Source organism: Glycine soja, chromosome 1, assembly GCF_004193775.1.
Source record: "Glycine soja cultivar W05 chromosome 1, ASM419377v2, whole genome shotgun sequence".
Taxonomy (NCBI): domain Eukaryota; kingdom Viridiplantae; phylum Streptophyta; class Magnoliopsida; order Fabales; family Fabaceae; genus Glycine; species Glycine soja.
Genome location: NC_041002.1, coordinates 52,568,256 through 52,593,667, shown reverse-complemented (window position 1 = coordinate 52,593,667; position 25,412 = coordinate 52,568,256). Strand labels below are relative to the sequence as shown.

General features: G+C 31.8%; 3 protein-coding genes and 1 pseudogene across 6 annotated transcripts; 3 read left to right on the top strand and 1 right to left on the bottom strand.

Moving 5' to 3' along the window:
• The first annotated feature begins 4,498 nt into the window (after window positions 1-4,498).
• Window positions 4,499-10,207, top strand: LOC114421613 (methionine aminopeptidase 1D, chloroplastic/mitochondrial). 2 transcript variants are annotated; one of them, XR_003668556.1, is made up of 11 exons: window positions 4,499-4,772; window positions 4,862-4,931; window positions 5,237-5,465; window positions 5,822-5,983; window positions 6,060-6,101; window positions 6,554-6,625; window positions 7,619-7,698; window positions 8,212-8,309; window positions 8,851-8,898; window positions 9,400-9,511; window positions 9,748-10,207. XR_003668556.1 is itself a non-coding variant. In XM_028387638.1 (10 exons), exons 1-10 carry the CDS (start codon window positions 4,649-4,651, stop codon window positions 9,891-9,893), a joined length of 1,071 nt encoding a protein of 356 aa, XP_028243439.1. In that variant the 5' UTR covers window positions 4,513-4,648; the 3' UTR covers window positions 9,894-10,207. The 2 variants fall into 2 exon arrangements, 1 of the variants encoding a protein (XP_028243439.1); XM_028387638.1 differs by lacking the exon at window positions 9,400-9,511 and having other exon boundaries at window positions 4,513-4,772.
• A 370-nt stretch (window positions 10,208-10,577) lies between these two features.
• Window positions 10,578-11,830, bottom strand: LOC114395769 (annotated as a pseudogene).
• Window positions 11,831-17,208: 5,378 nt separating this feature from the next.
• LOC114421594 lies at window positions 17,209-21,177 on the top strand. Of its 3 annotated transcripts, none has more exons than XM_028387626.1 (6): window positions 17,209-17,563; window positions 18,409-18,641; window positions 18,716-18,974; window positions 19,727-19,906; window positions 19,986-20,141; window positions 20,258-20,439. In XM_028387626.1, exons 1-6 carry the CDS (start codon window positions 17,534-17,536, stop codon window positions 20,351-20,353), a joined length of 954 nt encoding a protein of 317 aa, XP_028243427.1. In that variant the 5' UTR covers window positions 17,209-17,533; the 3' UTR covers window positions 20,354-20,439. The 3 variants fall into 3 exon arrangements, with proteins under 3 accessions (XP_028243427.1, XP_028243419.1, XP_028243410.1); XM_028387618.1 differs by lacking the exon at window positions 20,258-20,439 and adding an exon at window positions 20,630-21,177 and having other exon boundaries at window positions 17,212-17,563; XM_028387609.1 differs by lacking the exon at window positions 20,258-20,439 and adding an exon at window positions 20,627-21,177 and having other exon boundaries at window positions 17,216-17,563.
• Window positions 21,178-25,127: 3,950 nt separating this feature from the next.
• Window positions 25,128-25,412, top strand: LOC114395678 (precursor of CEP5-like). Its single transcript, XM_028357544.1, has one exon. It carries the CDS (start codon window positions 25,128-25,130, stop codon window positions 25,410-25,412), a length of 285 nt encoding a protein of 94 aa, XP_028213345.1.

Here is a 25,412-nt window from a genome sequence, read left to right as displayed (position 1 = left end):
AACTTATTATTATTATTATTATTATTATTATTTGTTTTTATATATAATATAGATTTTTAATTTAAAAAAATAATTATTATTATTATCATACTTAAAAACTAAGAGTGAAATTATCTCTCATTTTCTTAGTTCTCAAGATTTCATTTCATTCAATCATTCATAAAACTAGGATTTTAATTCATAACTGGTTGTAGAACATTTTTTTTAAAATTTGTTTCAATCTATTTTAGATATAGTTAAAGTTTCAACTACACAATTCATTTAATAATTTTAAAACATTAAAATTTTCAAACCATACTTTAATAATTTTAACGGTTGACTTTTTAGACTTTCTAGTGCTTGAAATTTTTATTATATTTTAACTTTTAAATCATGTTTAATATAGAATGTTAGTTTATATTATATTATTGATAATAGTATGATTCTTTCACTAATATATTTTTTCTATTATTTGATTACATGTAATAATAAAAAAAAATATTTAGTATTCATTTAATAATTTTTTTTATAAAAATATTAAAATTTTAAAAGAATAACCAACAATTTTAAATGCTTTAATTTATTAACTAAATTCAATCCAAATTATGTATAAATAAATTAATTTAGATTGATTTTTTTATAAAAATTTCATCCAAATCAATCTATTTTAAATTTGATTAAATTGAATTATATTTCTATCCATCCAATCCATGCATATATAGTCCTAATTGCATTACACCAATATCCTGCATAATGACCAAGGAATAGTGGAAGAATGGGTGCGTGGATTTTTGTGCACTCGCAGCAAAAGCTCATTCATTGCAGGTTGCAAGGGCGTCGTAGTAAACACCCGCAATCCAACACCTGCAGCAGCCATTATTGCTGACTCTTTCATGTGATTTGGTCCCAGCATGACATTTTAATGGATAAACTTTTTTTCTTCTAAATATTAATTAATAAAGAATGAATTGAGCTTTTTTATTTCTAAACTAAAATGAAGTTATACATTTAATTTTCATCAAAACTCTTTTATTTAACTTCTCTAAAAATAAAAAATACATAAATTAATTTTAAATCATGGGAGAAACTTTTTACTGTAGCTTTTTTCTCCCTGAAGGTTATCCAAATAAGTAAAAAAATTGCAAGATCTATACGTGCGTATTTGTGTGGCACATATAGGATAAGAATTCTTCTCGTGGAAAGAAACGAGGACTATAAATTTGTGTCATACGGTTATATATAGATAATTAAGATTAAAAGTTAGTTGCGGTACAGAAAAAAAGAATTAAAAATCAGTTATCACATGATGACTTAAAAAAATAGTTTTTTTTTAATCTTAATCATTTGATTGAATGTAATGATACATATTTATAATTCTTACTTCTGACGTCTAAAGGAATTCTTATTATATGTAGAGAGATAATTAAATCTATAGATACAAAGAGATAATATCTTTTTTAATTTTAAACATGTAAGAAATATAAATATAAAATAAAGTCATAATCATATAGTATATAAATAATTAAGATTAAAAGGTAAGATTTTAATTTAGAGGCATTGTATTATGCCTCACAATTTATTATGTATAATAAATTTATTAATTATTATCCTAATTATTTTAGAAGTTAGAACTGTCTTAATTTTTTATTGATTGATGATTTAAATATTTAAATTGTGAATACATATAAAATAAAGTAAAAATTTCAGAAAAAAAGTTTAAACTGAAAAGTTAACAATTGCATGATTACTTACAAGACTCATATATATTTATTTACCTCGAAGAATAATGATGGGAGAGTATAAATGGATCTTTATGCTCAAGAACTTCGTCCTCTCTCCCACCAACTATGTCTAATCGTGAGCCCCATAAAGGATTGCACCCCTTCCTCTTTTATGTATTGGGTGCCCTCCAACAATATCTTTATTAAAATTACATGATTACTTAAAAAATTCATAAGTATTTAAATATATCTTACTAAACATATTATTCTTATTTTCATAATTAGTAAAATTTCTCTCATTGTTATTTCAAACACACATATACAAATATAAAAAGTTACACTATCAATTAATTAAAATATGCAATAGACATGAAATAGCAATTATTGGAGAAGAAAATAATTTTGAATTATATGATATTTTATTATTAGATGGTATTTATACCATTACTGTATTATATAAACATATATTCCTTTATTTTTATAAAAAAAATACGTTTAATATAAGAAAAAGAGTTTACGTATAAAAATTTGTAAAAAGTGATTTTTACGTATATTTAGTTTTATGAAAATAAAAACACTTGATGATTATGTTATTTTTTCACTATATATTTTTTTGGTTAACAAGGGGGGCCTAAGCCCAAGAAAACAAAAATTACAAGGAAATCAAACGGGAGTAGGAACTCCCAAAACATCAGAAAATCAACAAATGATTCAACCGATTCTTATTTATCTTTAGCAATGAATATATATAAGATACTTTCCTTATATTTAGAAAAATGAAAGAGGTAAGTATATATATTCTCCATGAAAATTAAAAAAACTATTATTCATTTATGATGTACATCTTAAAAGCTAAGAATCTATAGTATAATTGAATAAGTATGTAATTTAATCAATTATTATTTGTTAAATCGTTAGGATGATATTTTCTTTAGATAGTACTGTTTATCACAGTATCGGTGATTGTGATTTGTGAATGTCACCAGATGATGTGTCAACGTTACTGTTACCATAAGGACTGCAACTGCAACTTATGCCATTACAAGGTGGTAGGGACACTTCCACTGCTGCATTAGGAAAGAAAACTAAAAAATGACATCATCTACTATTTTTCATCATTTTCTGAATAAATTAATGAGATATATTATTTTATTTATTTTTTATTTAAATTTCTTATAAATAATACTCAACTCTTTTTACTTTCAATCAGTTTTTTATTTTTTCATTGAATCCTTAATATAATATATAATTTTTTATTTTTATCTTTGATATTTTATCTAAAAAATTAAAAATAAAATTATTATTTTATTAGAGACTGAAAAATAAAAATTAAATATTTATTAAAAAAAATATTCAACCCTTTTATTTTATAAAAAGGTCAGATAACAAAATTAGAAAGGTTACAGGATGGAAGCAAATAGAAATGAAAGGGTGGATGGGGCCCACAGGATAGGGCAAGGGCAAGTGAGGCAAAGTATGAAAGTGGGCATCGGATTCCAAAATTTGTGGGCATAAGAGGAAAGGAAGGGAATGGGAAAACGACTTGTCGTCGTTGTATGGGTGGGGGACCTTGAGAGTCACCAAGACACCAAAGTCACAGTCACAGTTCCAAGGAGCAAGTATTTAACCTTCGGAACCTTGTCGCTTAGCGTTGCCATTGCCACTCGGCGCAATAATGCTGATTTGACGAGTGGAAGTTGATGCTCAGAATTATACTCTCTTTCGTTTTCTATGTGAATTTGTCTTCGTGCCAAACCATGTTTGCCATTTTTGGCGTCTTTGCGATCTTCCAGACTTCCGCACACACTCTCCGTTAAAACTGCACTTTAATCCGTTTCTGCTTTTGAGCTAGGTACTTTTTCCAATTATTTCTCCCTTTCTGTCCAGATATTTTTCAATAAATACTGTTATTATTCTCACTGTTTTTTTTTTTTAATTCCCATGACACTTTCCTTAACAATTATATGGATAGAAGACAAATGTGCAGTCGTGTGAAGAAAAGAAAATGTAATGAAGGTGAAAATAATAGTATTCTTTTTAAATTCATATATTAATTTTTATATTATAAATTTCAATTTGTTTTTTCTCAGCGTGTGAAAAACTGTGATTTTACTATATTTACAAGTTACTAGTTAGTAATGGCATTTTGGAAAATTGGAATGAGATAAAACAGTATATTGTTCAAAGATAATTTGATCATAAATTTGTTAAACTTATTTGTGAAATAAATTTTTTGCACCCTCAAACTGATAAAGCAGGAGAAGTGTAATCCAAAGATTCTACGAGGTAGAACCCGAGAGGCTGAGACCCTTATAGGGTGATTATCATTAATAATATAATAATACATAGCCGGCAAACAACTAAACGAAAACAATGTTGAGATACTTCCACGCATTCTGTGAAATATTCTATACAAAAAAATTTGTTGCTTCAAAATGGGATGAGTTGTTTTTTTTTTTTTTTGTTTATCGGCGTGCACGTGCAAGCCTTTTGCATGAAAAAACTTCTTTATTGCTTCAAAATGTGGATATCTTTGTTTTCTTTAACTGTCAGAAGTATTTACCTTAAAATAAAATAAAAATTCAGAAGTACTATTTGCTATGTAGAAAATTTTCCTTTTTAAAATCAAAAGAAGTCTATAAGCCCGACAGGCTTTCCTTCTACAGTTTGCATAAATGGGCCAGTCTTTAAGGAGTTGGGTTTTGGGCTAATGCCTCCTGCAATGAGAAGTGCAGGATGTAATAGGAGGAGTGCTGGAAACAAATGTCTGGGTTAAGACAGGGTTGGGAACGGTTTGGGCCTAAACTGAGGTGGAGACGAAAAAAAGGGTCTGGCCCAGATTTTTTTTAAGGAACAAAATTATGAAAAAAAAAATTCAAGGGACGAAAACGAAACGCGAACGGATAACAGTAGAGTAAGAGTAGCAGGAGCAGAAAGAAAGAACGAAAATGGCGAGCGGCGCCTCACCGCAACTGCAAATGAGGTTGAAGTCCTCTTTCATCAGAGATCGTCTCTTACGCTGTTCAACTTCAAGGCACCAACCTCTTCCTCAACTATTCCGTTACAACCCTGGTTCTTCCTTTTCCCCAACCTTCTTCTTCTTCCAATTTTTTTTTTCATTCTCCAGCTCACGCTTTTCATTTTTTGTATTTTTGTGACAGGAACCAAGCATGTTTCGATGCAGTTATCTAGAACACTTTCTGGCTTGACCAATCTCTTTTTTAATAGAAGGTATCTGCGCGTGCACGTCTTCTACAAAAAAAAATGATGTTTACGCTGTAATATGCAATTTATATTGTCTAAGGATTTTATTCCCTGATATCGTGGTGGTTATTTCAAAGCTTTACGGCACTGCTATTTTGTTTTCCAATTGCTGTTGTTGTTTACTGTAGAATTTTTTTAAAAAAAAATACCATTCAGAAGCTTATGCTAGTCAATTGAGATTGAACTCTTGAATAAGAGGGTTTTGACTTTTGGTGCATCTCACAATGCGTGCATTTTGGTTAAAAAGCTTTGCGTGATGACTGGCTTTGCAGAAATTTGGATGAATTGCCTAACAGCAAGCGTAAACGTCTGAGACCTGGGAAAGTTTCTCCGCGGCGACAGGTGCCGAAGAATATACCGAGGCCTCCGTATGTGAATTCTATGATTCCTCCAGGGATTGCCAGTGGAGCTGAAGTGCATGACAAGAAAGGGATAGAATGCATGAGAGCTTCTGGAAGGCTTGCAGCGCAGGTTCTTCAATATGCTGGCACCTTAGTTAAGGTGAGTTCCTTTCATCTGATTGTATGTATCCTACATAAAATCTTGGCTGCTTACTATGAATTTATGATGTAAAAATACAATTTATCATTACATTGAGGATGATATTGTCCTTCCCACCCCCTAGATTTGCCTTTTGCTCATATTATGATGGTTGTAAGTCCAAATTACCTAAGCAAGGAAACATTGCAGGTTGTTATTGTTTTCTAGTACAGGATATCACAACCATAAATTTTTGAAATATTAGTATCATATAAATTTATGAAGTGTTAATAATTTTGTATAATTATACTGATTTTATGTTTTTATTTTAAAAGAAAAAGTTGTTTTTTTATGTTAGTTTTAACTTCTGTTGACAGCCAGGCATAACAACAGATGAAATTGACCAAGCAGTTCACCAAATGATAATTGATAATGGTGCATACCCATCTCCTCTCGGCTATGGTAGTTTTCCTAAGAGTGTCTGCACATCTGTAAATGAATGCATTTGCCATGGAATACCAGATTCCCGTGCCCTTGAGGTTCTTCTATACAAGTTCTTTTGAAGTTAAACATCCTGTGTGAAAAAAAATTTGTTGACACATTCTTTATTTGCAGGATGGTGATATAATCAACATTGATGTTACTGTTTATCTAAATGTAAGTTTTTTTTTCCCGAGGTGGGGGATGATGGTGGCTGATTTTGATTTTGTGTGGTGGTGGGAATTGAATAGCCATGAAATTTCATTTGCTATATACCTGGCATATCCCTGCTACAATTTTTTTTATTAAGCCATCATGATAATATTATCAATATCCCTGTTTACGATGTTAATGTCCTCTTGTATATTGTTTGAGGGGATAGAGGCTAGGAATTATTTATCATACATACACACACATAATTCAGTTTTTTTTTCTTCTTTAACTTGGTACTGCATCAATTTTTGTCTGAATTTTAATTTGTGTAGAGCATCTCATTATTTGATCAGTTGAGTATGCTGCATTAAAGATCAGTTGTTTCCCCATTTGTATTTGGTTTCCAATTACATCTATTAGTATTTCTAAATTTTAAGCTTTAATTTGGTTAATGAAATTTAAATTTATGATTGCAGGGCTATCATGGGGACACATCAGCAACTTTCTATTGTGGAGATGTTGATGATGAAGCTAAAAAACTAGTTCAGGTACCAATTTGTCTTCATGCCACCAATGGCTGTGATTTGTTGCTTTTGTGTCTTCGTACTGCTGCACTCTCTTTATAATTCTGTATTTCATTACTTTAGTCTGTTTCTTGATATAGTGTACTTCAATTGTTTCTGTCATCCTATAATTTTTGAGTAAAATCTATGTATTCTTTCCCACCATGAGTGAAAAAGCTACACTAACGGTACTATATTTGCTATTTACTATTAATGGCATGTGACTTGTGACAAGCATCAAAGGCTGAAGCTTGCTTGCTTAAGCTCTGGTGTTGTTGGTTAGGTAGGCAATTGGATCGGTTTCGGATTTTGAACTGCTTGGCCTGGAATGTTTATTGTTTATGGTTTTCTGCTTTGGTATTCATTCTAAAAAGAAAGGTCTGACAATGAAGTGGTCTGATTTCCTTAGGCATAGATAACTTGTGAAATAATGTTTTCTTAGAACTTTATAATATTAGCAAAGAAATAAAGCTACTTTACTGGATTTGATGGCATTGTATATATTACTATAGCAGAGCAGTAACTACAGCTACCAAGATGTAAAGCTATACAGTAGAATACCCCACGGTATTAAATTTTGCATATTATGCTAGATGCATATTATCCAGTAGAATATATTCCATCAACTCACCTAGTAGGATAAGGATTTAGTTGTTGTTGTTGTATTCAGGATGCATAAGGAAGAATATCCCTGTTATTTATTTATGGCTTTGTACTGTCCAGTCACATGAAGATGCGCCACTTATTTATTCTTACAAGTGATATATCCCCAGAAAATTCATTATCTAACCTTTTGTCATGAATATTATTTATACTTTTACTACTTATTTTTTTTATGCTTCTAGTTGAAGTACTGTTCTAGAACTCTCTTATGTGGCTTTGGTTTTGTGAAATGTATTTTTTTGTTGTTGAGAATTGAGACATTGTCCTCGTCATTTATTTTGTGCTTAATAGGAGTGGGTTTATATATTAATACAGGTAACTAAAGAATGCCTAGATAAAGCAATATCAATATGTGCACCAGGAGTGGAGTTCAAGAAAATTGGCAAAACAATTCAGTAAGATGTCCCCCCTCCTCATTTGTTCTCTCTCCTGTTTCCTCATTTTCCCTATACTGCAGAAAGCCAGAAACCCTTGGGCAATAATATGAGGTGTAGTAAAAAAATTACATTGCTTTAGACTCAATTTTTACATTTTAACCTGTCAGTAGTCCCCAAAGAACCACTTTTTCCCACTCTTGAAGGTTTTTAGTTCCTATGATGAATTTAGGTAAATTAGTTTTAGATTTTTTTTATTAATTTTATTTTTTTAGAGATAATTTTTTTTGATGAAAAATAAGAATAGTAAGGAAGTCCAGTTAGAGTGGGTATCATAAAAATGATTGAAAAGGGTAAAAAAGGAAATATATTAAAATAATAAGGATGAAATTCAAAGAAAAAAGGTGTCGAGCAAACTAAGCAACTACCTCATTCATATTAATATGATCTAGTAGTTGATGACTGTAATTCAAATAAATTTTTATTGTTGATTATATAATGATTCATAATTAATGTCTTCTCTTTTCTTTGTAGTGATCATGCAGATAAATATCGTTATGGTGTTGTCCGACAGTTTGTTGGCCATGGAGTTGGAAGTGTTTTTCATGCTGATCCTGTTATTCTTCACTATAGTAATTATCTTTAACTTTATTCTTCTGTCATTATTAGATCTACATCAATTCTATACTAGCAACAAACCTGTGTTTAGATTAGTGAATATTATTATGGCTTAAGGAATATTGAAGTCAGTGTGTCTGCTAATTTTAAAATCGATCATCATTAATTCTTTAGAAGTTTAAATTTAGGATTTATCAAATAATATTCTTTGTTGATTAATGAATTGAGTAAGTCTGAAGTTATTCTTTTTCTACAAAAAAGATTAGTCTAAACAATTTAACTAATAAAACATTTTATGTTCATGTTGCTCCCATCTGTAAAACAATATCCGAAACGGAAAACATAAGGTCCCTGTTAACTTTCACTTAAGTTCCATTACTGTCTGCAAATATTACTTAATTTATCTGTTCAGTTTTGAGCTACTTGTTTGGTCATTGGATTATTAGTGTTTTGAAGGTTTTTTATTGCCACCCTTGTTTTTATATTTAAAATGTTTAATATTTCTGTCAGCATATCCAATCTGGTGTTTGTAACAATCACTATCATTATCTGCAGGAAACAATGAAAGTGGACGAATGGTGCTAAATCAAACCTTTACAATTGGTAATTTTAGTTTGTACAATATAGAATGCTATGAACTCATGATTTGTTGTTTGAGGAATTAGAAACTGTATACCTTGATTATGTTGCATGGAATGGGTTGTAGTATCCCTTTTGAATTATGATATGGATTACAACATCTTTAAAAAATTATGGGTATGACATGGAGTTTCAAAAACTTCAAAATAGTAAGCTTTTGGTTTTGATTCCCTAGGTCTTCGTAGAGGTAATGGAAAATGGAAATGACTGAATAATTTACTTTACTCCCTGGATCATTTTCACTTTCTGTTGCAAGCACATACGAAGTTATCTTTTTCCCAAATTTTTCCATTCATTCCTCTTCCACTACGTCAGCTGAACCAAGCTTCAAGCGTACCCTTTGTAAAATGTGTACCCTGCTTAAACCTTTTGAAACTTTGTCAGCGGCGAATATTATTTAAGTGAGGAGGTGACATGCATGTTGTTTATCTTCCCCTTCTTTTTAACATGTTTGTTTGTTTCAAGATAAAGCACGTCACAGGAACCGACACCGTTAAGCTATGTTTCATCACAAGATTTATAAGAGAAGATTGTCATAGAGAACATTTTTCAAATAATGCTCACAGTTGACTTTCAGGTCAATTTCGTAGTAGGTGCTATATATAATTGAACTGTAAAATTTCATTTCCATTCTACCTGCAAATATGATAGTGTTCAGTACTGTGGGAACAAATGGTTTAATAGAGGGTAATACATTGTACGCATACGACATGGTTATGACTCTGATACAATAACTGCCTTTTAAATTCAGTGTAAATCTCTTTGGTAGGTTTTGTTATATCACTAACAGTAACTACGCGGTAAATTTTACAGAACCTATGCTGACTATTGGCAGCATCAATCCTGTGATGTGGAATGACGACTGGACAGTTGTAACGGAAGATGGAAGCCTTTCAGCACAGTTTGAACACACCATTCTGATAACACCTGACGGGGCTGAGATTATGACTCAATGCTGAAAGATGCAACACTTGTTATTTATGGATAAAACCACATCGAGAAACTTCATTATTTAAATGCAACTGATTTAATTACTTCCAGTTCGTATCTGGAACATAGTTTATGCTCTCTTCCGTGCTCCAATTGATAATTTTTTTTTTCATTCTTATGGGGGAGAAAATAAGTACGGTGTGGCTTGAGCATGTTGGAGAGACGGAAAAAAATAATTTTCTGCTTGAGGTGCAGTTCATGAATTTCACGCGGGGCCATTAGCACTGCACTAATTGTAGGAACTATTTATGCTAAAAATATAAAATGTACACGATAAATATTATATATTTTTTTACAAGATTAATATTATATTATTTTTTACTATCAATACTAACTAAATCATAATATTGTTTTCATTGGAGAATTTACTCATTATTGATTTAAGCATACTAAGTTAACGTAAATCAAAACTAAATACTGGTCCATCTAGTAAACTAATTATGATTTAAGTATTATATTAAATTTATTATTCTACTCAATAATTTATAATGATATATTCCATTGGAAATTTCCATCAGAGACAACCAAAGAATCCGTAAAGGCAAATTACACATGTCGTACAACTAGGTTAACATTAAATAATAAATTTTGCTTTTACTTTAGAGTTTAACTGTCATGTATGTAAAAAAGTTACACTATTAACTAATATTATAAAAATAACAAACTAATTACCATATATGACAAATTAGAATTAGGTAACAATATATATAATCTTTATACTATCAATACATTTTAATTAAATTCTTTATTTTTAAGTTTGAAAATCGGCAACCATGGATTGTCATGCATTCTGGCGATCATTTACTTCCCATCTTGTCATTGTGAATTGGACTTTCTCCCTTTTCTTGCCTCCCAGAGTGATTTTGCAAACCTGCAAGCATCAATTAATTCTTATTAAAGATGTTGAAGCTTTTATTTTGTCTTGGTTATTGCTACAAAATAAAAAAATAATCAAATAGACAATAAATAAAATGAGCCTTTTGAGTGCTTCCTCATTGGTGCCTTTATCTGTAACTGGTTCATACAGACCCGTATCTAGATTCACCGAGTAACTGCTGGCCCACTTTTACCAGATTATCCAAATTCTCTTTAGTAGCCACATCCGCAGATGCTAAATCCCCCTTTAATGTATTGTTCTGATGGAAGCAAAGCAACCACTTTAAGATACTGACATGAATTTTAAAGAAAATCAAAATTATCAGAGAACTTCACCTATAGTTAGTAATACAAGGTACTTACTTGAATGCGGAGGTAGTTGTGGTAGTCAACCATATCAAAGCTTGCTTCGCCTAAACAATCTAAAATGGGAGTTGAATAACCAAGTTAGAATTCCCCATTTGGACACCATCTTAGCGTTGTATTTGTGCTCGCTCTTGTTTGATCCAGTCCCTATTGACAGAACAAGAAAACCATTATACTCCAAAGGGTTATTACTTATTTGTCACTTCTCTAATTGCACATAAAATCTGCACATATATATAAGAAGAAGCTAATTAAATCTTCACATTAGAAAAAATGCTTGACAGTTATTATATATTTTGTGTCGAGAATCTCACCGGATTATTAGCAGCCACACTGCCATCAATAAGGTTGAATTCTTTTATCACTTTTCCTTGTTCATCTTGTTTTGTAAAATAATGAGCCGGCAAAAATATTGGAGCGGCCGAAGTGGCTATGCAAATATCTGACGGCAGTACATCTAACGTTGGCTCCGTTGCCATCTGCACAAGATGCATGTTTCAAATCTACAAAATTCACAACAATTTCAAGAAAAAAGTTAACAATATACAAGTAATTAAAAGATCTAACTAATTACCTGATACGAGGAAAAGATGGTAGGTTGAAGTATCTTGACGTCAAAAGTTGGAATAACAACGTTTGTCCCCCTGTACTTGTCCCAGCAATTACATCAAAATAATCTGCAAGCCTTGCATCCTCACCGGGAGTTTTGAGGCACCTTGCAAGACAATGCATACTACATACATATATATTGCACGCAAACCATGAGATAGTTCGTGGCAATTAAGGAACTTCGCAATTATGTTTTATTTTATTTTTTAATTTCTTTTCTACAACTCTGTTTTTTCAGTTTAAATTTAGTCATTGGGCCAGAGGTTGTTCTTGTAATACAAGTTATATGTGTGAAACAAGAATAAGAAAAGACTGACATGCCTAATGATAATAGAATAGTTCTTAGAGATGTTATGGTATTCACGTTAATTAATAGGAAGACGCTTATCATCATCCATTCATTTTTTTTCTTCTATTCCACTCTTATTTTATTTTCTTTCTTTCTATTATATTACTTATCACATTTATATTATTTTTCCTACTTTTCTCTTTTCTCTTTACTTTCCATTTTCTTATTATTATTTTTTCTACCTTTTCTCTTTTGTCTTTACTTTCCAATTCATCGTCCCATTCAATTTTGAAGTGTAAAAATATCATTGCTCCACATAAATATAAGACTTTTGACACACTTATTTTTTGGGAGTAATGAAATAAGTATAGACACACCAAGTTAGAAGGAGAGTATCTTGCAATAACAGTACTAAAGCTCTTAAATTTTCGAAAGTATCAAAGAATTTCTCTAAACATTATTATAACATCCTCTTACTTTATATGATAAAGTTTTGAATATTTTCAAGGTATTAGATGTATTTATTACTTTTTTAATTTAAAATCCTTCTGTAAAGTGCTAAGAAAAGTTATAGTAAAGTTTGTACTGGCATATAGCATTAAATTACTCATGACAATAATGAAAGAACAAGACTCTACAAATTACAATCAACGTCAGATTAATGATGAATGAAATCATTGATGTGGGATTTAAAAGTTTATCCATGCAGAAAAAACCGATAAGCATCCCAAGTTTCCAGATAGACCGGGTCTCTGCGTATATTATGTATATATTACACGCTATCCACTACGGTTCTTCACAGCTAGCTGTTTCTTAATTGGTGGTTAGCCCCTTCTTCTCAAGAAATCAGATATGGAAGAATTGTTGTACATTTTATTATTATCACAAATCACATTTTTAGAGAAATTTAATTATAGAACACGATCCTAACATAATGCATGCTTAGAATTCAGATTGACATAAAGAAATAAGTACTTTATCAATTAACAATCAACGAATTATTTGGTATGATTATTTTCTTTAATGCTTCCTCTCAAGTTATTAATGACATCCAACTTAATTACTGAGTAGCATTTCAAACTTTATTGAACTCAACGGTTTAGTGAATAAGTTGATTGACTAACGAGTGATGATACATAAATATTAATATTTTTTAGATATTTAACATACATTTTTTTTTCTTTTTATCTTCTTTATGTCAAATCATAATATTTATAGTTTTTTCACTTTTATCTATCTGGTTAAGTATCAATTGACATATTAAATGTCAGTGCATAAATGATAATTAGATTCTATGTATCTCACTCAAATGAATTTTGCTTTTTTCAATAAAAAAAATTTCCATATTAAATCCTGACAACATACTTAAAGAACTTAATTATCTACTATCTAACTATGCTGAAGTGCAGCAATCACAGTCGTTCTTTGATACCATTCCCACTTGTATTTGTGTTTTACTTATGAATGAAATATCATAACCTTATGTTCCTTTAAAAAAAAAAAACTATGCAGAACTTATTGGTAATTTTGCTTTTATTTTTAAGTTTGAAGACAACAATTATTTATTTTCTGCACATTTAAGATGGCAGAAAATTTTACACTTGCATTATAACCGTAAAGGAATTATTAAGCAAATCTATGAAGACCTTCAACCATGGGTTGTCATGCATTCATTATGGCCATCATTACTTTGTGACTTAGACCTTTTCCCCTTTCTTACATCCGAGAGTGATTCTGCGAGCCAGCGAGCATCAATCAATTTTCATCAAAGGAGTATATGAGCCTTTTTTTTTTGTCTTGGTCACTGCTACAAAATAAATTAAATAAACAAAAATAAAACGAACCTTTTGAGTGCTTCCTCATTGGTGCCTTTATTGGGAACTGGTTCATAAAGATTATGCAAATTCTCTTCAGTAGCTACATATCCACAGACGTTAAATCCCCCTCTAATGTATTGTCCTGATTGAAGGAACCATTCCAAGTTTTTTAGCAATTTAATTACGAGGATTGTTAAATAGACGACAATAGAACCACACCAAAAACGTAGTAACTGTTTCAAATCCGTTTATCATGTACAAGAAAAGTTTTTTTTTTTTTAATGAATTGTACAAGAAAAGTAATGTTGCACGGCAAGAGAAATTAACCATAACTTCGGTAGCAAGTAATAAGTAATATAACTAAGATCCGTTTGAAGTTAAATTTGAAAATAAAGCTCGCTTAAATAAAATGAGGATGAAGTGTTTTTTAAATCAGTTTTAAAATTATTTTAACTTACTTTTAGGAAGAAAAAAAAGTTCCATAACTCTAATTTCAAGTTTGTGAAAATTTGAACTTACTGCTATGCCAATCACATTTATATATGTTGTATACTGATATTCCCTTCATTCTCTTTAAATTTGCAGCTTGTGGGAACAAGAAACGGCTGCTCTGGGGAATGGAACATTTGCTTTACGCAATGTTGTCTAGCTTTTGGCTATGAGTCACGTTTGGTTTGTAACTTTATGAAATTTCAATATGGTGTTTTTCTTAATTTTTATGCCTTTGGATCTTTGAGTGATGTGAAGATAAATTTTCAGAGCTTGAGGACAGAGAAACCTCCAAAGAAATAACAGAGAAGGAATGAATTGGACTTAATTCAGCATACTCATTCATGCAGCAAATACAAAGCTACATAGTAGTCTCATGAGCCATGTGCCTATTGTTCAACCGAATACCACCAACAGAATTACAGCATAGCAATTTCTAACAGAATCTCATATCAAACTAACAAATCATCACTATAATTCTCTATTTGTAATAAACATAATCAGAACACTTATTAGGCTTAAAACTGGTTCTTTTGGACCTACTAACTTGGGCTTCATCCTCTTGGGTCATAACGTTGAGCTACTTATTTTGTGGCATAGAAAAATGATGATTAATTTTGATGTCACAAATTGGGCGAGATAGGTATGATAGGTGGGAGCCACAGAAAATGAAATCAAAGAAGTTACGATGAATTTTTTAAATCACATTAACATGATTTTAGATAAATTTTTACATATTTAGTATTATATGAAACAAAAAAAGAGAAAATATGAGATATAAAAAATAATACTATAAAGAAAGATAGAGAATAAAAGAGAAGTTAATTATTGTATGGAACTATGGATGATATAATTCTTTTTTAAAACTACACCACCAATATAAATTTTGTTGGTGATTTATTTCTTTAAGTATTCATATTTCTTCTCTTGAATTTGACAGATGGTATCTTTAACTCCTTACATTTGTTGTTTGTATTGGTCATCTAGCCACTCGACTAATTTATAAAAGGTCATGATACTTTCTTTTTGTTGACAGTTATTCTTGTATTTTTAAGGAAAGTTAGAAAGGTATTAATTAATAAATTATTTCTATTAAATATTTAAATTCATCTTCAGATGGTCAGTCTAAAGCTTGTACATCAGAGTATAAGACAGCCAAAGCCTGATGCGACACGTCTTCAATCCAACAATTATCTTGAAATCTAATGCCAACTTTGTAAGTCTAAACATGTTTAGGAAATATTATAATATCTCATTTTGCCTATTTTCATGATAAAAAAAGATGTTTACAAAATAATTTAGATGTTTGGAAACAGTTTAAATTTAGAAAAACAAAATTTCTTAAAAAATAAGCTGTTTTTTTTAATCTAAAAATTTGTAACTTATGTTTATTTGTCAATAATTTTTTTTTTCTTTTTTTAAACCGTTTTCATACTCTTCTGCCGTGTAGAAGTTGATTATCTTAAAATCATTTTTTAGCAAACTTATTCAAACATTTTTTTATTTATTATAATCAATTATTGAAATAATTTAATTTTTTCATCTATCCCAAACACATCATGTATCCGTTAATCAAAACATTCCCAATTCATCGTTAAACATAAAACAAAATCACATTGCATCTTTGATTTTTCTTCTTCTTCTTCTTCTAATATTAACTTGACGTCTAAATTGAATAACAGCCAAAACGGTCTAAACTAAGGAAATCCAATAAAAAATAAAATTGATTCCCTAGTACTCTAAAATCTGAAGTACGTCTTTTATAGTCTCAAGCCTATTTTGCTACATGATTTAAACATAGTATGAATTTTCTTGATTCATATTATTGTTTTATAGGTGTATTTGTAAGGAAATGAACTATCATAAAAAAAAAGAGGGAAATGAACTTTTTTTTAGAGCTATATTTGGGACGAGGAGAGGTTAAGCTTTACTAATTAAAAGATGTTAAAATGTGGAAGAATATGATAAAAACGATACAAATTATTTCATGCCCAATTACATTTTATCAAGCAAATTTGACTTGGGTTAGTGGGAAGCCAGATAAAAACCCAATTTGTATATTTGTTTGAGGCTAATCCCATATCGGACCATGGTCAACAAATCGGACCATAATTAGGTACGACTAAAAAATCTCAAAGGCAACAATTACTAACACCATTAGATTTATTATTTAAACTACTCTCGTCTGTTTTAATTTTTCTCTAAAATTATCTTTTGTAGGGAAATATGATTTCATCGTGTGAGAGAAAATGCAAAAAAATTATCCAATAAAACATTCACGTCATGTATAAAAAAAATATAATAACGATTTTTCATCTAACTTGATTTATGATCACTAGTGTTGTGTCTGGTACGAATGATTTTATTTCATACAAGACATTTTACAAACTCTATGTGAAAAAAAAAAACATTCATATTAAAGTAGAACATGCCAATATTTATAATATTTTTACTTTTAAATTAAGAATAACACTTATCCACGTAACACCCTATAAAGAATAACATGAAAATCATCACATTTAAGACCTTGTCAAAATTTACTCAATAAAAACCATTACTTTTTTAATAGACTATAGTGTTTCGATCAAAATCCTAATCAAAATTAGAATCCAATACTAAATTAATACTAAAACCAAAATAAATAAAAAAACTAAGTTTCGCACAGAAATCATTGTCACCAAGCAAAAGTCAAAAGGTCTGGTCCAAGTAGCTTTTTTTCTTTTCTCCCTCCATCACAGTATCACACGCCTCAGCTCTTGCATGTGGGCCTCACTTACCAAACCACCGATACACACGGCAAATTTGTTTTATTTTTAAACTTGTTAATAGTGATAATCATCGTCGTCGTTATCATAATCGGAATAGTAAAAGAAAAGAAAAGAAAAGAAAGAAAGAAGAAGATTAATAAAAAAAAGTGTAGTATTCTGGGAGAAAGAGAGAGGAAGAAGAAACAGGGACAATAGCATAGGGAACTGTGAAGAGCTGAAGGAACCTTTGTTTTTGTTGTTGTTGTTGTTGTTCGTCTGGATTGGGTTGGCTTTAGGGCTTTGAATGCCATCTGGGGTTTTGCTCTCAGGCAATCAAGCTCCAAAGCTGACCCCTTTCTCTCACTTCTAACTCACATACCTTGTTCCATTCTTCACTTTCTCTCTCTAGAACTACAATGGTAGAAGACATGTGTTTCCTCTACAAGGTATTTCCTTTCTAGCTCCTTATTGCTCCTTTCTACTGTTAAACCCAGCTGTATTGTACTTTTTGCTCTGTTAGACAATGTGCTTCTTCTCTTGCTTCCCTTATTTGCCAATTATGCTAAACTGCTTCTATGTGTACTGTTTTGCTGAAACGTTTTAACTTTCTACCATATTTGGGGGTTTCTCTATCTCTTTTTAAAATTTAATTTTGAGTGTTTGTTGGTACTTTATCCTCAAATTCTGGTGCTTTAACTCTGAGTGAATAAGGGGAAGAAGAAATAGTCGCGCGGGTTCGATGAAAAATTGTTTGAATTCGGTAAAAGAGATATTGACACTGATATATGGGTTTAAAGAGGAACACTTTAGCACCCCCAAGGAAAAATGAGGAACACTTTAAGCTCCTTTGCACGTTTCTGGGTTATTATCTGAATTCGGGTGCTCATTATTCTATATCGTATATGCTGATTGATGTGTATTATCAAATGTGCGCATATGTTGTGTTAAGGACTTGCCTCGCTGGAATTTTTTTGTACATGCCTCACCGAGACTGATGCTTTATGCCTTTAATTTTTTTCGCTTTTGTTGTGTTTTTAGTCATTTTCTTTAAATTACTAATATCCTATTAAAGCCGAGAATAATATCTTTCGTTTTGGAGAAAAATCCACATAGTTGGTATCAGATTAAGCACCAATTTGATAATATCCTGGGCTTCTTTTACCATTTATGTTCTTCTGGGATTTGGGGAAGGGGGAGGCTCCATAAATTTAACTATTCAACACCCTTCACAGTCTTTTAAGTTATCCCATCATTCACATTCTAGTAAATTTCTGCTCGTATGTGGTTGCAGGAAATTCTTGTTATGAAGCCTCCAAAGAGATCACCAATGTTGTTAAGGACGGCAGTCATAATATTTTCGATGGTTTGTGGCGTTTTTATCTTCTCTGTATGTCTAAAGCAGATAAGCACCCAAGCTAGGACTACATTTATGGACTTTAAAGTCATTGACAACCATTCTCAGAGTATATTGAAGCTAATGAATACTCACCTACTACATTATCCCAAACCTTCATCCTTTAGCAGGTAATGGGAAGTTTCTGTCAACTTCATCAGTTGACTTTAATTAGGTGCTCATTAATTGTCTTGTTCTTCGCCAGGAACGAGTGCGCTCATAATCCTGTATTATTCTTTGCCATATTGTCCAATCAGAGATCTGGTAGTGGGTGGTTTGAGACCCTTTTGAATAGCCACGTTAATGTAAGCTCCTATGGGGAGATATTTTCTGTTAGAGAGAGAAGGCAAAATGTTTCTTCAATTTTGCTGACTTTAGATAAAGTTTACAATTTGGACTGGTTCAATAGTGCTTCCAAGAATGAGTGCTCTGCTGCAACTGGTTTGAAGTGGATGCTTAATCAGGTACACATGCTTTTTGTTAGTTTTCTGAGTAGTGTACTGTTGTCAACAAACCAACACATTCATTAATATTAATGCTTGTCCAATGGCTTAGGAAAGTTGTGATTTTTTTGTTGCTAAAGAGACTGCTATCAAACTTTTCCTAATTATCTGTCACGGGATTGTGGTTTATACTGCTGTATTGTGTTAGTTTCTGTGGTTGAACGTGTACTGGCCTGAAGGATTGTCTAGATTTTTCATAATATCCTTCAAAAGTAATTCCCAATTGACCTCAAATCTATACTCTAATATCTCTTGCTAATCATAAAATATGTCATGGTTTACTGACGCATTGGTTGCAAATTGAACTCTTAGTATGTTGAAGTTCTCTTGACCTTAATGGTTTTGTTATAGAAATTTCAAGAAGAAAAACATGGCTTATGCCATTTCTTTTAGTAGGCATAGTTGCATTTTATATATTACTGGTTTAGGTTGCATTCTAATTTTACTCCCAGTAACCCTTCCATGTATTTCTGCGGTGGAGAATTTAAGTTAAAGATAACCCCTATTTGCTGACTGCCAGTTGTGAGCATTGAATAGAAACGAGCTACACAGTTTCACATGAATGTAATCTGAGCTGTTAAACTCACAGCGCAAGTATTACATCTGATAGCAGTGACAAGTTTTAATAGCCACTCTGTTACTTCCATCTAGTTTCTGTTGGTGTTTGATTTGACTTGAAGTAATAAAAGAACCAAGACATCTGGATTATGCAGGGATTGGTGGAGCACCATAAGGAAATAGCAGAATATTTCAATCATAGACGTGTTTCAATTATATTTCTTTTCCGGAGAAACTTGCTACGCAGGATGGTATCAATGCTAGCCAATTCATATGATCGTTATGCCAAGCTATTGAATGGAACGCACAAGGCTCATGTACACTCTGCAGAAGAGGTCTCTTCATCCATCTTTCCTTTGATTCCTGTTATAGTCATGGAATGAAGCTCACATTTGCCTATTTGGTTTCTTTTAGGCTGAGATTCTTTCGAAGTACAAGCCTATCATAAATTCTACATCATTGCTGGATGACTTGAAAGATATGGAGATGAGATCTGCTAAGGCTTTAGAATACTTCAACAGCACTCGGCATATAATTGTGTACTATGAGGATCTTATGAGAAATCACACTGTAAGGACCTCATCATAAATACCTAAATCTTCTACCAAAAGTTGCAAAAAAAGAAAAATCCTTTTGAATGTAATACCATCACAATCTGCCAGTAATAACTTCTATATGATTCACAGGTACTGAATTTGAGTTTAGCTGAATACTTGTCCCGAAATATGATAACAAAGGAAGAAACTTCAATTTTATTAATGGATTTAGCTCTCCTAAAGTGAAGGGTAACACTTCAGAGAATATAGTTATAAGTGTTGATTAAAAAATGTCAGTTGCTGAGATTTTAACAACTCCATAATTTGTTATACACATTCATTTTATCTAGTCTCAATCACCGCTTATAACTGCCTTTTACTCTCTAATACGCACCCCCTTTAGTGAAGTTAATGCTGACATTTTAACCTAGTCCAACCCTGTCTTCTTGCATTCACTTTTATTTCTTCCTAGTTATCACTTTTCATTATATTATGGGATTCACTGTGTGTTTCACGCAGAAGCTAAAAGACGTGCAAGAGTTTTTAGGATTGCCACAGATGGAGTTAACGAGCCGTCACGTTAAGATACATAGAGGACCATTGTCAGACCACATTCAGAACTGGGATGACGTTAACAAGACACTGAAAGGAACCATTTATGAGAGTTTTCTTGAAGCTGACTATTAGTCGTTATCTCTTCTATTCTAACTGCTGGAGAAAGGTGTAAATACCATGCCAACTTTGCTGATCTTTTGCCCCCTCAGGAAAGCCTCAGGGTTCAAAAGTTTTGGTTTTGGTTCTGGAACATTACCTCAGTGTTCTGATGGCTTTTTTTGTCACCACCTCGTGATCAATTAACACCGTTGATAAATGAATGCTTCTTGTTTCTTTGTAGTATTTTTTTTTGTTTTTTCTTCTTCTTTTTTTTTTACCTTTCTTTAGTGAACATGTATATGGCTTTGCCACTAATTGATTTAAGTAAAGACGAGCATTGTTTTGTTCAAACCGGTGTTCAATGATTTGTTTGTTTGTTCAATTTTAACCCAATAGATAGATAATACTTGAGCAAATATGAAATGGCAAGTTGGCAAAGTATTAATTGTTTTAGGCATTTAGCTTCTCTTAGTCACGGGCATCCAGTACTTTTTAACTTATAATTTGGTTTTTTACACTGTGATGGGCCTCCAAGACAGTTCAGCATCGATCTTGGTGGCTCCTCTATGGGGTGAGCAAGCAAATACCAATGGCAATCAGGGTTTGTGCTAGATGAGAAACATTTTTGTAGAATAATTTCTTAACATTATATGCTTGGCTGATAAAAGTTAATTAATTTTGGTGTTAACAATATCGTCATAGTTCGATATACTTACTGACGTCACGTGATACTATTTTTTACTAGAAAAAGTTCAGAAAATCTAATTGTCTAAAGTTCATTAGGCAGCGACACTAATGAGTAATGACATTCGAACATATGTCAGCATTTGAAAATGACTACGCTTGCTACTTGATCAGTGACTTTGGTGACGTGGTACCATTCTTTCATTGACACGGTTACATGGATCTGTTGCGCTTTTAGACAACGAGTAAATTTGTTGCAACACAATTGATCACACAAAGAAAGGAAGAAAAAAACTCTCCTATCACTGGTTAACTTTATTGCTTAAATTAAAACAACAATGACAAAAACACGAGCCTAAATACAGCAAAGCTAAATCCTAATCTCAGACATCAATCAAACCATAAGCTAAGAATTATTTGGTCACATCAAGCCTAAATTCTTGCCAATTAATTACCTAAAATATTTCAGTCAACCTCTAATATGCCTAACTGATTTAATGACATTTTCTTATATATAGACTTACTCGCAATAAGAAATGACAAAACACAACAATAGATCAGGCGGTGTCGAGCTTTGAGACCGATAAGTTCTACATTGACGGGAACCATGTCTATGTTTGGTAATGCCAAAGTTTAATAAATAATTATTTTAAGATAAATAAATCTAAAGACACATTGTATTAAACACCCAATGACACTTGCTAATGAACAGGATTTGACATTTATAAAGGCATAAATGTGAAAATGCCCTAATGTTGGTTCGGAACCTTCTGATTCAAACAAGTATATATAAGACATAATTGTGATCCAATTCGAATGAACATGATTAGACATTTAGACCCAATTCAAACAGTTTTTGCTGGGTTGGGTTAATGGGCCAAAGCAGTCTCTTGTGCTCACGAAGAAGTAGCCTCCACAACTTTAGTATTGCATGTGCCGATAGTAAAAAGAAGTTGCACTAACAGCAACAGCCAAGGCTACTTGCAAGTTGCAACCAACCACAGCAAAATTCTTTTTAACCATGACACTGGAAAATATTCACCTTAATATTCAGTTGCCAGCTAGTTGGAAAGCTGACTCTAGTGAAATCCTAACGGAGATCCACTGTCCTCGGAAGGGAGAAATGGTAAATTAATCTTCATGCAGGTAAAAAAAATTAAATCAAAACACAAAATATATTGATACAAAAATTACACATTGATGTAAATTTTATAGTTAGTTATGAATTTACATACAAAATTAACACTAACCTCTTTTAAATTTAAATAAAAAATTATTTAAAAGGAAGTATTTTTTTTTAAAAGTTTGTTATCTCATTGGCCGGATTCTGTATTTAATTGGAAAGTAGTAATATAATAATGTATTTAAATTATGAGTAGTGCATTATAAGGTAAGGTTCAATTGCCTTTTCAGGTGCCTCTAAAGTCAGTTTACCCTTTTCAATAATTGGGGGGGGGGGTCATTACAAGGGCTTAAATGATAAGAAAACTGAAACACCTACCAATGCAACGATAATGAAAGTAAAAAGTCGAGTTTCAACGATAATTTCATATATTTGAATAAAAGGATACCTCTAAAGAAATTTGAAAACACAAAGTTACAATGGAAGACACAACACCATTGCTTATGACATAACCAAATACCCTTTTATAGTTTTTGTCATAAAAAGTCATTTGCCCCGTCACAAAAACTCATTAATTAAATCAGGAAGAATATACTTAGTCACTTTTATTATATATTGAACCCATGACTAAGAGTAAAATTGAATAATAAAGCCATTAATTTGCGTTCCATTTTGTCTTTTTATAAAACAATAACTCTATTAAAAAAGGAATAAGTTTTATACAGATATTTTTTGATACAGATATCTTCTCCAAGCACGTTGAGAGTATATCTTCTCCAATACTGAAAAGCTCCTATACAAGAGAGACACACAAAAGCTGCGAAGCAGCTAAGGTTAAGGTGTGTTAACTAATTTTTTTATAATTTAAAAAACTTTTGTTTATTTTTCTTTTACTGGAGCTTTCCAAGGATACACACTCTCCCATACTACGGCAATACCGAAGTGAACCAGGCACTAGCATACCAACTTGCCATTTTATTACTACTTTATTATAGGTAACAAAGCTGACAGCGTAAATCCATACCTGAGCACATTGAATTATAAATTTATAATTGCTTGAAGTACAATGTTCCAGCTTTTGTCCCCTATACATTAATGATCTCAATCTTGAACAATCGTCACAAAATGGCTTCTTCTACCCAAGAAGAATTGCCTTTTCCAGTCATGTGATGTAAATTTCTGTTGACCCATAAATTAGACGGTGCAAAAGTGTATAACCACCATTTCATTAGCACGATGCATGCATATGACAGGCAAAGCGGCGAGTTCTATGAATATATGTATTCGAATAGAATATAGACCACAGGCGCACTTGTCTAATGGAATAAAAATATGTTTGAAATTAAGTGGAGTTTTGTGAAGAAGAAAATAGAGAATATAGTTTAGTTATTGATATGATAAATAATTAAAAATACTATATTTTAGTCTAAGTATGATGTCTGATATTGATTCCGATCGAGTTCAATTCTACAATATATTTTATGCAGTGGTTCTCAGTAGATGCTAGTGATATATAGCATATTTGGATCTATATTCCAGTGGGATAAACTTGCATATATTGAACATGAATATTAGAAGCTACTGACGGAAGCTTCTACGTCAAAACTAATTTGGACATGATTTTGGTAGAAGTGGATGCAAGTCCAAACACACGTGTAAATGGTTTGTGTAATTGTAAAGGGACTAGTGGACTACAATAGTAGAGTCTATAAAATTTTTAGTAGAGTAACAATGCGTACATAATATGGCTGACAATGACCTTATAATAAAGATATTATGATAGGAGCTAATTAAGGTGGATTGTGCAGGTCCAAAGCCTTTGTTAGACAATTTTGACTTGTTTAAGAGTATTATTATGCTCTCAATTTACTCTTGATCGAGATACAGTCCCTTGTTTCATGGTACATTTAATTCGCTTTGCAACTGGGATCACCTATATATATATATATATATATATATATATATATATATATATAATGACTTCAGCCCAATTTTTGTCATGAACTTTTAGGTTGGCATTACATTTTAGGTCAGGGTCAATCATTTGTATGGATTGGACTTGATTATCTAGTTCAAAAAACATGAACTTATAACTATTACAATGTTTTCATTTTTTTTTATTAAATACTTTTACCCTTATTTTTATTAAGTAACTATCATGTTTTTCCACATTTTTTTCTTCTATTTAACATCCTGTGTTTCTCTGTAGAGTTAACTGCACCCTTCCATTTGCTATTCAACCTCTAATCTATCTCAGCTCCTTTTATTTTTTTATAGAGAGAAACAGGGTGCCTCTCATTTCCCTAATCTTTATTAAAGAAATGTCCTCTTTCTTTTTTCATCAGAGTCTAACTCAAAAAATTAAAAAAAAGCCCAAAGGCTGCCCACTACTTAGGAAATGACACTACAGACCCTCCACGCACAATTCCTTAGCTCGAGTTCTATAAAAGGCCTCCATTGGGTTCGATTGTGTCAAAGCAACTTTCCACTTGCTTGCTAATTAGAAAATTACTACTAGTTCAACACTGTTTCAGCTTCTTAATTATTAGCCTCCCAAATATGGCTCAACACAAGTTCCTCTTGTGTTTGATTTTGCTTGCATTGATCATTTTCTGCCAAGGGTTGCACTCCATTGAGGGCAGGTATCTAAAGTCTGATCATGAAATCATCAAACATCAATACCAAATGCATAGTGGCATTTCAACCACAAATGTAGCGGCGCTTGTTGCTGACGTGTCTCCACCAACGCCACCCTCCGCGGCGGTTCCAGGTCGTGACAATGATAATTTTAGACCCACCGCACCGGGTCACAGCCCCGGAGTTGGACATGCCGCTCACAACTAA

What these genes read in the sequence shown, in the direction of transcription:
- LOC114421613 (XM_028387638.1), top strand. Translation starts at nt 4,649, where the DNA reads ATGGCGAGCGGCGCCTCACCGCAACTGCAAATGAGGTTGAAGTCCTCT. An exon ending in CAGATTCCCGTGCCCTTGAG is followed by an intron (nt 5,984 to 6,059) that starts GTTCTTCTATAC and finishes CTTTATTTGCAG; the next exon opens with GATGGTGATATAATCAACAT. An exon ending in TCCTGTTATTCTTCACTATA is followed by an intron (nt 8,310 to 8,850) that starts GTAATTATCTTT and finishes CATTATCTGCAG; the next exon opens with GAAACAATGAAAGTGGACGA.
- LOC114421594 (XM_028387609.1), top strand. Translation starts at nt 17,534, where the DNA reads ATGGTAGAAGACATGTGTTTCCTCTACAAG. An exon ending in TGAAGTGGATGCTTAATCAG is followed by an intron (nt 18,975 to 19,726) that starts GTACACATGCTT and finishes TGGATTATGCAG; the next exon opens with GGATTGGTGGAGCACCATAA. An exon ending in ATCTTATGAGAAATCACACT is followed by an intron (nt 20,142 to 20,626) that starts GTAAGGACCTCA and finishes TGTTTCACGCAG; the next exon opens with AAGCTAAAAGACGTGCAAGA.
- LOC114395678 (XM_028357544.1), top strand. Translation starts at nt 25,128, where the DNA reads ATGGCTCAACACAAGTTCCTCTTGTGTTTGATTTTGCTTGCATTGATC.